Here is a 12,233-nt window from a genome sequence, read left to right as displayed (position 1 = left end):
GGATGGCATCATTTTATAGACTCTAAGTATCCCTCCAGGCAGTCAGCCACAGCAGGTGAGGCCCAGGGAGGAGGCTATGGAAATGCAGCTGGGGGGATCAAGGTAGAACCCACTGTTGCTGAGTCAGACTCTGTCTCTTTTGTCCAGAGCCTGCATGTGTCAGGCTGGCAGGGTCAGTTCCAGGTCCAACACTGACCTGCTGGGAATTCAGCTCAGAGGGGTCCCAGCGCCTAGAGAGCATGTTCTTCAGCTCTTGCCATATCTTTTGTTTGTTTGTTTGTTTTGTTTTTGTTTTTCTGAGACAGAGTTTCTCTGTGTAGTTTTTGGGCCTGTCCTGGATCTCGCTCTGTAGACCAGGCTGGCCTCAAACTCGCAGAGATCTGCCTGGCTCTGCCTCCCGAGTGGTGAGATTAAAGGCGTGTGCCACCGCCGCCCAGCATAGAGCTCTTGCCATATCTTGTTGCCTGGTACCACATACTGCAGCTAGAACCAGGGACACAGATGGGCTGTGTGAAGCAGAATGACCCTTTTCTTCTTCTTCCCTAGCACCATGGCTGACAGCAAGGCCAAGCCTGCCAAAGCTGCCAACAAGACACCACCCAAGTCCCCAGGAGACCCAGCCAAGGACAAGGCTGCTAAGAGGCTGTCACTGGAGTCAGAGGGTGCAAATGAGGGGGCAGCTGCAGCCCCTGAGCTCAGTGCCCTGGAGGAGGCCTTCCGGCGGTTTGCCGTACATGGGGACACCAGGGCAACAGGGAAGGAGATGCACGGCAAGAACTGGTCGAAACTGTGCAAGGACTGCCACGTGATCGATGGGAAGAATGTGACCGTCACTGATGTGGATATTGTCTTCAGCAAGATCAAGTAAGTGTCATGCAGGCTTAGGTAGCACAGCTCATAGCAGTAGCTGTGAGGGTCCCTGAAGTATCTTGCTTGCAGATTCTGTGCCCACTTCTTAGCTTCAAGCCTCCAGAAGTGTCTGGGATGGTCTGAGGAGTACATTGGCCCCAAGTGCCTTGGAACTCCTTGGCCGTGTCCTGAACTGTGGTCTTAGCCTCCGTCTGTTAGGCCTTGGGTGGGGGCTTTCTGGACTTGAGAAAACTTAGTTAACTCTAACCAATACCCAGGTCAGTGAGCTGTTGCTAGACATGATCAGGATCTGCTTAGGTGAACAGAGACCCCCCACTGTGGGCTGAGTCTATGAGGTTAGTTAGTGTGGGGGCCAGGCCTGTTTGGCCTTGTTTCCAGGATATGGCAGTGGCTCATGACACCCTCTTCCAGTTCCTTGTCCATCTCTATTGATTTTTCACTTGAGAAATGCTCACACGTGCTGACAAATTGATACAGAGAATGGCCATTCATCTCCTGTGTTGTCAAACATCTATGTGCTGTCAGGTCCTGTGGTTGATCTCTATAGATGCTACTAGCTGAGCATTACTTCCTCCTCTGGCTTTGGGTAGGTGATGTGGTCTTCATAACTGTGGTTGTTGATCACCATTTTGATTGTGGAATTGTTGGTGTTCTCTAGGCATAGTAAGGCTTCCCTGCCCCCAGGTTGTGCACTTGTGCCTGGAGGAGTCTCTGAGCAACAGGCAGAAAGGTAGAGGTGGCATGGCAGATGGCTCACGAGAGCTTCAACAAGTATCTCATGCCAGGAATTTAGACATTCCTGGCAAGATGGAGGGATTTAACCTGTGTCTCAGTGGGAAGAGGTGAAGTAAACCATTACTAGATGCAGGGCACCGTGACCAGGGGATTTGGGATACTGATATCTTTCTGTTCCAGATGAAGCCAGCTGTAGCTTCCCCTAGATCTTGGTTGAGAGAGATTAAAGAAGGCTGAGTCAGAATTTTCAAGGTCCTGGCTCCTAGGAAGGGGCTCTGTGGAGATTACTGAGCCAGAGTCTAGCTGTCTCCACCATCCCAATGCTGATATCAACTTTGCTGTGTACTAGGAGTTTGAGATTCTACAAAGCAAGAAAATCTGAATCCCATGCCCCCGGTGAACTTCCTATTGTAGTACATGAGAGTGTGTCCGGAGTATCTTAGATTTGAAAAGTTGTACTGGAAAGACTGAGAAATGTATCCCAAAGGGGCTCTGCATCCTGACCTTCTCCAGGCCCCACTGACCCCAGAGGACTTCAAAGAGAAGTCTGAGCTATTCCATTCTGCTTGCTCTGTTTCCTTGTGGCTTTCAACTCCAATGAGAAGCTGAAGAAGAGACTCTCCATGCAGCCTCAATCTCTGAATGCAGATGCTGTGTGTACAGAGTTACCCCTAGCCCCCCTTTCCCATCCATCTCAGATCCTGTTCCTATGATGACTCAGACCTACCTTGTCCTGAAGTACAATTGTTGTGAGTTAGGATGTAAGAAAAAATTATGGCCAGTGGCTCAGATGTGATCACTTTACCCTGATGCTCACTGTGAAAGCTCTCATCTCTATTCTGGCCAGGTTCCACTGTGATAATACTGGCACCAGTTCTTTCCAAGCCTATCTGGGAGGCACTTGGCCAGGGATCCTATGAACTTCTAGACTGTGGTTCTTGGGTTTCTAAACCCTTCTTTCTCCACAGATTCTTCTATGTGCAATGCTGTTGAGTAGCACTGGCCCCTATGTGACTCCCGCAGAGGAGGGTCTACTGAACATCATATATTCATTCTATTGCTTTTATAAGAAGGACCCCATTCTATTGCTTTTATAAGAAGGAAGATGGCTTTTCCCTCAAGTCCCTAAATAGGACTGCATACTCACTGGAGATAGAACAGGTCATAAGGACACAGGCATATGCATGCAGCAAGACGTCTATCAGCTCGAAGGATCTCCATACTGCTCCTGCTCCTCCATAGCTGACCAAGAAATCTTGTTGCTTATAGTCCCTGAGATTCTCTAAATTTCATCAAAGTGACTGTCCCTGAATTTGGGTACTGACACCACTATGGGCCTTGTCTGTTGGGGGCTTTCCCAGACTTGGTAGAATTTACTGTGCTCATCACATGGCCTGCCCCGGCTATCACCTGCTGGGAAATGTGCAGCCTCCTCAGAGAAACTGGCCTTATGGGTTCCACTGGAAATTCCAGGCAGGGACAGACAGGTAGGTCCTGGTAAACAAAGGTGCTCTGGTAGGTTGGACAGCCATGAGTGAGGGGCACTGACTCAGGCTACAAAAATGATCAGCACTAGAGCCTCTGATATAGACAGTTTTCTCATCATGGGGCCAAGAGCTTGTGTTAGGCCTGTAGACATGCCCTGCAACACTAAGACCTAGAAAAACTAAGTTAGCTGTGTCTAGTATGTGCATACAGTTAAAGCTGATTGCTTTATGGAGCTCACCACCATGTCTAAGCTGGCAATGAACTTGGACAGCTCCTCACCTTATCTTTCCCCATGTTCTTTCACCAGCAGGTGTCCCTTACAGACCCAACCCTGAGCTTACCAGAACCCCTGGAAGCTGTTCCTACACTGAGAGCACATGGGGTGTCTTTTAAGCAAGGCCAGTGAGCTCATCATGCTTTTCTTAGACATGTCCCTCATGATACCATGTCCTCAAGATAATCAAGAACTAACCCAAGAACAAGGAGACCCAGCGACTTGTGTCTGAGGAAGCTTCTAGAAGGGATTGTTGGAAGGTAGGAAGAAGTGATCTGCCCAGAGGTTAGTCAGCTTCTCCAGTTTCTTCTGAAGAAGGCTACTTTCCAGCTGTTATGTGCCTTTATATGTGCACCCCACCCCATGTAGGACTTGTGTTTTTACAGCCTCTCAGTGGGTGGTACTATGTGGTCATGGGTCTTTTGGATGATGTGGGCCACAGAGGACTGAGAACCCCAGCTCCACGTCCTCCCTGCCATGTGGCATGCACACTCGGGGTGGGTGGGGGTGGGAGTGGGGCACTAGACCCATATGAGTGAGCCATGCGAAGGGAATGCTTATTTCCAGAATGTAGAACTTCAGATGCTCAGACTCCAGGACACAGCCATTCTTCACTGTAGACTCTGGGCTGCCTGGAAACCTTGGAGGGTCCCTCCCTGCCTTGCAAGTCCAAGTTCTGGAAAGCAAGTGTATGCAGAAGACCAAAAAAGGCTCAAGGCTGTGATGGTCTAGGCAGACAAGCTGTAAGTGCTATCTTCTAAAGCTGCGCTTGCTGACACTGTGGGCACACACTGGGGCAGGTGTCTAGCTGGGTGGCTGGGGGAGCCCAGGTGAGGATCCTGCACTAAGTAGAGGCCCAGAAATTCTGATGTCCCTTTTGTCCTCACACCTGGATCTTTGAGAACCTAGAGGCTGCCATCCCCTCACTTCTACCATCTTTGAATTCTCCTTCCCTCTCAGAACCTGAACTCTATTGGGGTTATGACCTATGTCCCACTTGGAACATCTCTGTTCTTGAGGAAGAGCCTCACCTCACAGGCATGTGTGAACAGAAGATTTGGACTCAGACTCATGCCGTCCTCGAGTGTAAGGGGACAGTATTCTGAGTACCAGGGTGGTGGGAGAATACTGAAAGGGCTTCACAAGAAGGACTGAGTAACTCTGGGATTGAGATTTCCAGGAAAATTGTGGCTGTAGTGGCACTGTTTGTATTATGAGAGCTGGGTGTTTGTGGTCCCTGAGGGACAGCAATGGCAGCTGCAGAGGCCTTTGCCTCCTGTGGGAATTTGGGGCCTGGGAGGAAATTGCTTAGGTACCTCCAGGAAGTTGCTGACTCTGACAGGACTAGAGAGAAAAAAAGTTCAACTATTTCTGTTTTGGGGCAGGTTGCCATGGCTCTGCAGGCGTGGCGCCAGCTGGGGTATCTGCAGCCTTTGTTTAGGTCCCTGTCACCATGGCAGCGCTTGTTTGTTTTGATGTTACTATGTGTTAAATTTTAAACAAATTTCTTGAAGCTCTATACCAACTTTTATTGTGGACTACTGTTAACCTAGACTCTCCATCTTGCAAAAGGCTCAGCATGGTCAGTCTCCACACAGTTAACAGAGGCCTGACACTGAAGCAAGGCCAGGAGTGCAGCTTGAGAGGCACCTGGGGGCCCTCGGGATCGTGTCCTTGTGGGACTGTCTGTAATGGGTCTATGTGCCTGAGTCTCTGGTGTGACCTGCCTATGCTTGTGGAAGAAGAGGTGTAGGAGCCTCGGAGTTGGGCTGAGCTTACCTACTGCCTACTTACTGTGACCACCATACTACCAGATGAGGAGGCCCAGAGATCTTTGGCCTCCCTGGGCCAGAATTGGGTGCTGGGTACCCTCCAGAGTAAATGCATGGATTCCTGCCGACACTGTGTAGAGTCAGAAAGTAATTTGGCTAGGGTATCGGGGCTGGGTGTCCATTATGTCTGGATACAAGTCAGAAGGAAGCAAGGCCAGTCCCTACATGTAGAAAGCAGGGTCTAGATTTGTCTAGCCTGAGATTTGTCAGCCACTGCTGAGTATATGAGTCGCTTGGTGTTCCTTACATGCCACAGCTAGTCAGCAAGGACTGTTGGGATTCTTCTGACATCTGTATGCTGCTGAGGAGGCTCAGAAAAGCAGCTACCTGGGCTAATGTACCATTACTCCTAGGAACAGGCTCTAGGTCTGGAGAGTCCTGGCAAGAGTTTTGGGAACCCATGGGAAGGACAGGGTTCTGTGTGTACCCACCCAAACATCCCAGAGATCCAGGAATCTGGACATGTGAGGACTCTTGGAAGCAGCTTCTGTTCCTGTCTGTGGAACCCACCCAGTTCCATTCAATCTGGACATGTGAGGACTCTTGGAGGCAGCTTCTGTTCCTGACTGTGGAACCCACCCAGTTCCATTCACCTATGGCACACATGTCCCTGGAGCTCCTCCTTCAGGCTCTACTTCCTGGGTCTTGGGTAAGACTAACAGTCACATGCTCCAGGGGAAAGTGGCCTAACCCTGCAGGCCTTGAATGGAGCAAGATCCAGCATGCATCTGAGTCTTCAGATGTCCCAGTGTGTGAAGCCTTGCTACTATTCTTGCTTCTGCATGGCCCTCTAGTGGCTACATATGGCAGTGCAGTGTGACCCCCTCAGACGCCTGCAGGGAAACTCGGGGTTCTGACCTCTGTTGGGGGATAGACAGGACCTGTAGACTTTTTTTTTTGCCTGATAATCATTGAGCTAGTGGACCCTGTGGCTTTGTGGTCAAGGCTCCATCTGCTCTGGTGAGTCTTCAGTAACCAGGTAAGGATCAGGCCGCTATGATGAGAGGCACCTTCCTGCTCCTCAGCTCCTCCATCTAGCCTTGGGAAGTTGGCTGGCCAGTGTATAAAGGACATGTAAGAGAATGAATATCCATAACTTGTCTGAACAACTGCAGGAACATCTGTCCTCGTGGCTTACCCCTACTCAGTCCAGGCCAGAGCCATAAGGTGGGGGTGGGCAGATGGGGTGCTCATTTGGAGTCACCTGGAGAATGTTTATCCCACAACCTCCAGCCCCTTAGAAAACACAAAGTGACAACTGAGAAGAGGCTTTAAGGATGACTTGTCCCCAACAGAGGGAAGTAATGATGCTGCAGGTTACAGATGTCCCCTCTAGGCAAGCTGGTGCCTGCCTATAAACAAACATCTGGAATGTGCCCAGAGCAGGGCTACAGCAGTGTTGCTGCTGGCCTCTGATTTCCTGGAACAGGCAGAATCCTTGTGGCTAACCAGCATCCAGGCCCCTCTGGGCAGAGAGCACACTGCCTGCTCCCAAGGGATTTCCTGGGTCCAGTGACCTGCTGAGGGTACAAAGAACTGACAGGCCTAGATTTTCAACAGCATCAGCACAGAGCCTAAGGCTGGATCTTGAGGTAGATGGTTAGTCAGTGGGCATGGGAGAGAACTGAGAAAGAAACAAGAGACTGGTGTCTGAAGAGAATGACCAGATTTCTGCACCCCCCTTGAACACATCTAAAGAGTCAGAGACATTGGTAGCAACGGCCAACTTGAGGCCCATGGCAGCTGAGGCTGCTCTGTGGTTCAACAGGCTCAGGTCAACACCCATATTACTTCTACAGAAAGCCTCCAGAAGGGCTTCCTACAAGGAAGTATGCCTGCAAGGTAAGATCCTGGACTAGAGGTCCTCACTGCCCAGGGGTCCTTTCCAGGTCCTTCAACTGCCCTCAGACCACCACATGTATAGGGAGGGTATATCTTTCCACCCCAGAAACACCTTCTCTGCCTGCTGACAAGTATCTCGCTGACAAGGATACTCCCTAGTGGTTACTTCAGAAGCAACAGCTTCTGTAAATTCTAGGAACTAAGAAGCCAGGCATCCCTGTCTTGTCCTCTGTACCCCATCTTTCACCACTTAAGAGTTTTCTTATTACTCAAGCTTTGACAGGGACCCCTTCACAAAGGTGATGAATAGGCTAGACTAGGGGCTCTGTGAAAGCTCAAAGCTGAGGTGGGGAGTGGTAGTGTTTGTGGTATTGGCCATAGAGGAGTAGACCTTCCTCAGAGGACTCTGTTGCCTGACACTGGGTCCTGACCCCCCTAGCCAGGTCCCAGGGTTCCCAAGAGACTGAGAAAGTGCCCTGCACATATGGGGACAGGGTCTGGGAAGCAATCCCAGGCTCCTGGAGTACATTTGAACAGACTCCCACTTGTAGGCTAGCTTTGGACAGCTTGGGAGCCAAAGGCAGGGAAGGCCAAGCCCCAGGAAGAGTCCTCAGTCCTGGGAGCTCTAGATATAGACTTATTGTGTAGGAGAATCCTGAAGAGGTTTTCTCATCGTAAGGAAGAAATGGGCATTGTCTTCCCAGAGCTAGTTGGGGATTCTGCCTGGGTCTCCTGAAGAGTTCCCTGTGAACTGGGCACCAAGACAGGGCCTCCTTTCCCCAACAATACAGGCCAGAAAGGGATTCTTGGTACCAGTGGGGCAAACATCCAGCTCTATCTGAATGTGGCCTGTGATGGAAGAGCCCCTCCAGTTACTCCATCCCCCGGTGACTCATGCTGGTGGTGCCTGGTGCTGAGGCTGCCCAGAAAGGGCTGTGTGCCCCAGCAGCGGGTTGCTAGGCTGGCCATTAGGCCTGGCATCCTCATGTCAGCCCAGGAAGGGTTGTGAGTAGGAGACAAGAGTGCCATTGACTTCTCAGGACAAACAGAGCAGCCCCAAGGGGCCTTAGATCAACACACACCCCCAAGGTCCTAGTAGAGAGGGAAAAGCTGTCAGCCCCAGGCACCACTGGACTATGAGGCCAAGCTGCTCAAGTGCCCTGGATCACCCAGTATTCCAAAGGTAGTTGGTAAGTGCTGGGGCTGAGAGCACTGAAGGACTAGAACCCACCCTCTAAGACACAAGGCATCTACTGAGGCTCCATTACCTGTATCACAGGCAGTTCTACAATGTTCTAGTATCACACAGTCCCACTGTGGGGCTCTAGCTCCTATGTTGTATTCTTGATCCAAGTGTAATACCCCAGTGGCTTCCCCAGTCTCCTGAGAAGTATGGGTGGCCCACACCATGGAGTTCTGTGCATTTCTCAAAGGATGTTTGGCTCAGCTCTCCTATGTGTTTGAGACAAGTGTAAAGTTTGAGACTCTTTTAGACACCAGTAAAAATTCAGGGTGTGGGGGAACAGTAGTATTTTCAGGTCTGGTTCCTTAGCCCAGCTACTAGGGGTCCACTTTGTTATTATGTTGTCACTGTGTATCCTCACAATGCTGTCCACAGAATGCTTCATCAGGCCACTGCTAAAGGGTATTTGGGTGGTTTTCAAGTTTGAATGCCTGAAGAAAATCTGTACAATATTCACACATGGGTTTAACATGAGCTTAAATCTTCATTTCTCTTCAAGCACCCTCCCCTCCCTCCCAGAAAGTCTGGCTCCTGGTCCTTCCTCCTTATCATGCAGCAGACATTACCCTCATTACTTCTGCTGTTCCCATGGGTGACTTCCTGTGTGTGCTGGCTCCCTATCCAGGGGTTTTCTTTGGTGAGGTGTCTGGTCCAAATACTTGGCTCATTTGAAATGTTCTCTTCTTACTCTTTTCTTGGTACATTTCAGATACAAGCTCCTTTTCAAGTTTGTGTGTCCTAGTATTTTTTGCAGCTCTGTGGTATTTATCTTCAATGCTATTTGAAAGAGCATGGTTTTCAATATTCTGAAGTTCAGTCTTCCCATTTTCTATTATTGAACATGATGATCTGGCATCATTTCTAAGAAAACCTTGCCCACCTTAAGGCCACCCAGGTTATCTACCAAATGTACTTGAGAAAGTTGGCTCTGGGGTCATGCTCTGAGTAAACTCTGCATGTGGTGTGAACTGTGGATCCTAGTTGGTTTATTTTGAAGAGGTAGCAGCTGTTCCAGTTATTTTTTGAAACATGCCTTTCTCCTTGACCTTGCTCAAGTTAGGCACCTGTGTGGACATTTCTGGACTCCAGATACACTGATCTGTATGTCTCAGACCTTTTATCTCTCATACTGTCTTTTTGTAAGGTGTATTCGAATAGTGTGGTCTCAGGCCTGCAACTGTTTTCTTAAACTCATCTTGGCTGCTCTGGATCCTGTGCTGATGGGCAGCCATAAGAGCCGCACTGGGATTTTGTCAGTCAGCTGTATTAAAGCCCTGAACTCTTAGCACGGCAGCTGGGGTCAGTGGCATGCTTGGCCATAAGAGGTAGCTTATCTCAGGCCATTTGACTAAACTCCCCAGCAACATGCAGGACTTGCAGCCTTGTGCCTCATTCACATTATGTCAAAACTTTGAAAACTTCACTGATCTGGATTAGTTGGGGGTGAATGCCAAGTTGAAAATGGTTTGAAGTAAAATTACTACAAATAATTTCATAACTTTAAAAAATACTACCTGAACAGCCTTGGAGGAAGGATTTTGTGAAACGACAGTATCTGGGATGCTCCCTGATGGTGGGGTACACACGGTAGGTGAGAGCATCAGCTTCAAGCCCCATCCTGCTGACCAGGCTGCTCATCACCACTCCAGCTTAGGATCCTGATAGGGACAGGTGTTATGCCTCCTCCTAATCTTGCCTACTTTGATAACCAGGATCTTAGGCCCCTCCTGAGCCACTTCTGACCCGGGTTTAGGCCTGGGCTCCCTCTTGCTCCTTGACTGGCTAGGTGTTCCTGGAGGAGATAAAGGGATCTTCTTTCCTGGTTTTTCCTCTGCCCTCCCACCCAGGAGAGCCCACACTGCCTGTTGTGGAAGTTCTTAAAGAGCTGCTGGCGGTTGCTGGTGATTTTTGCCTGTGACCAGCAGGGAATCATTGCAGAATGAAGGGAGGGATGGTATACATGTGGGTTGGTCCCAGAGGACCGCTACCTGGACTTACAGGCTTATCACCCACAGAGGGAAGTCCTGCAGGACCATCACCTTTGAGCAGTTCCAGGAGGCACTGGAGGAGCTGGCCAAGAAGCGGTTCAAGGACAAGAGCAGCGAGGAGGCTGTGCGTGAGGTGCACCGGCTCATTGAGGGACGAGCACCCGTCATCTCCGGTGTCACGGTGAGGGGGTGAGGCAAGGGTGGGGCTTAGTACTCTTGATTGTATCTGCCCTTGGGGAGACCATGGCCCAGTTGACTTAGCCCCATAAGTCTGGGGCTCACCTGGAGCCAGGAGAGGTAATCCCTTGTCTGAACATGTGGCCTGGCAGACTCACATTCCTTGCCAGCTCCTCCCACTGAAATGCTGCAATAGATGGTGGCAGTTTTTACCCAGCCCCCTCACTTGGCTTGTGATAACACCCTCTTCTGTTCTCTTTCAGAAAGCTGTGTCCTCACCTACGGTGTCCCGGCTCACAGACACAACCAAGTTCACAGGCTCCCACAAAGAGCGCTTTGACCAATCAGGAAAGGGCAAGGGCAAAGCTGGCCGTGTGGACCTGGTGGATGAGTCAGGTTATGTGCCTGGCTACAAGCATGCAGGCACCTATGACCAGAAGGTGCAGGGGGGCAAGTAGCCTGACAGGCCGAAGCTCTGGACACTGCAGGTGCCAGGCACAGGACTTACACCCATTGCACTTCATTACATTCCTATGTTCAACTGGGCAGAACTCAAAATGCACCTCCACTAGGCAATGGTAGGGGCAATGCCCAGGCCTCCTCCTGCTGGGTGCTTTGACACTTCTCTCTCAGACCCCAGGTTTGGGCCATCATTCATTGTCCTTTCCTAACATACCTGCTCTGTCCACAGCTGGGAAGTGGACTGCTACTTCCAAACTGTCTCCCAGAATCATACCACATTGTCCACTTGATCTGCAGGTAAAAAGGGGTGTTTTGAGCGCTGGTAGGTATAAGGATGAGCAAAGCAGACATCAGAACTCACTGACTTATCCAGGCACTTCTAGGGCAGTAGGAGCTAAGGAACTAACCAACTGCATAGAGTAATTCATCTTTCCTGACCATAGGACAAGACTGAGGCTATCTGGTTGTTGTGCCAGTGTGTGTGTGTGTAACAGCTCACATCAGTACACATGTGTACACACACACACACACACACACACACACACACACACACACGAGACTCATGCTTATCAACCAAGTCTGTGCTGAGGGTGGCCAAGAGACAATGGAAGCCCCCTGGTTACCGGGGGAGTGACATGGAGCATGAAGCTGGAAGTTTCTTCAGTGCTGGTCTAAGAAATGGCAAGACTATGTGCTTGGTCTCAAGAGTGGTCCAGGGAGATCCAGAACATGAAGCTGCCATGACTTCTCCTTGCTCTATCCCATCACCATGTTGGGACACACATGATGCTGAGACATTCGATCCAGACCAAGCCTGGGCAGTTACTCCACCAGTGTGAGATGGGAGCTTCTGCCAGGGCAAGTTATGCTGTGTTTTGCTCAAAAGTATGTGTTTTCAGCTCTGTGAAGCCACTTCGGGGTTCAATTTCCTAACTTTTCTCTCAAGTGCAAGTCCAGGACCCTGGACACCAGAACTAACCCCCTCCCCCCCAAAAAAGACTTGCAGCATCTACTAGGGTTTCTTTTACTGCCATAGGAGAGAACACATGACTCAGATTATCCATATGTAAGGGCACCACTTAGGCAGGCCCAAAGGCATGAGCGGCCATCATTACAGCCCCATAGCAATTGTTTCTTTGCATGCAACTTGCTGGACTATGTGTTCTTGTTCCTAGAAAGAACCCACAGTGGTCTCAGGACATGGCTCCCAGAGCAGGTGGTTGTTGAGGGTGGGACATCTTACATGCCCTGGCACAGCACAGGTAGACAGCAAAGCTGTCTTCCTCACTGCCATAGCACACAGTAACATTATCTACTCCTTT

General features: G+C 50.1%; 1 protein-coding gene across 1 annotated transcript; it reads left to right on the top strand.

Moving 5' to 3' along the window:
* Positions 1-550: 550 nt before the first annotated feature.
* On the top strand, positions 551-11,443 carry Tppp (tubulin polymerization promoting protein). Its single transcript, XM_059276608.1, has 3 exons — positions 551-864; positions 10,300-10,453; positions 10,713-11,443. The coding sequence occupies exons 1-3, from the start codon at positions 551-553 to the stop codon at positions 10,905-10,907; spliced, it is 663 nt and encodes a 220-aa protein (XP_059132591.1). The 3' UTR covers positions 10,908-11,443.
* The last annotated feature ends 790 nt before the right edge of the window (positions 11,444-12,233 follow it).

This window comes from Peromyscus eremicus, chromosome 11 (genome assembly GCF_949786415.1).
Source record: "Peromyscus eremicus chromosome 11, PerEre_H2_v1, whole genome shotgun sequence".
Lineage (NCBI taxonomy): Eukaryota > Metazoa > Chordata > Mammalia > Rodentia > Cricetidae > Peromyscus > Peromyscus eremicus.
Note: the sequence above shows the minus strand (reverse complement) of the source record. Positions and strands in the feature narration are given on the sequence as shown.

Excerpts from the sequence above, each read along its gene's own strand:
- Tppp (XM_059276608.1), top strand. The coding sequence starts at position 551 with ATGGCTGACAGCAAGGCCAAGCCTGCCAAAGCTGCCAACAAGACACCA. Across the intron at positions 865-10,299 it reads ATTGTCTTCAGCAAGATCAA|AGGGAAGTCCTGCAGGACCA; the intron begins GTAAGTGTCATG and ends TATCACCCACAG. Across the intron at positions 10,454-10,712 it reads CCGTCATCTCCGGTGTCACG|AAAGCTGTGTCCTCACCTAC; the intron begins GTGAGGGGGTGA and ends GTTCTCTTTCAG.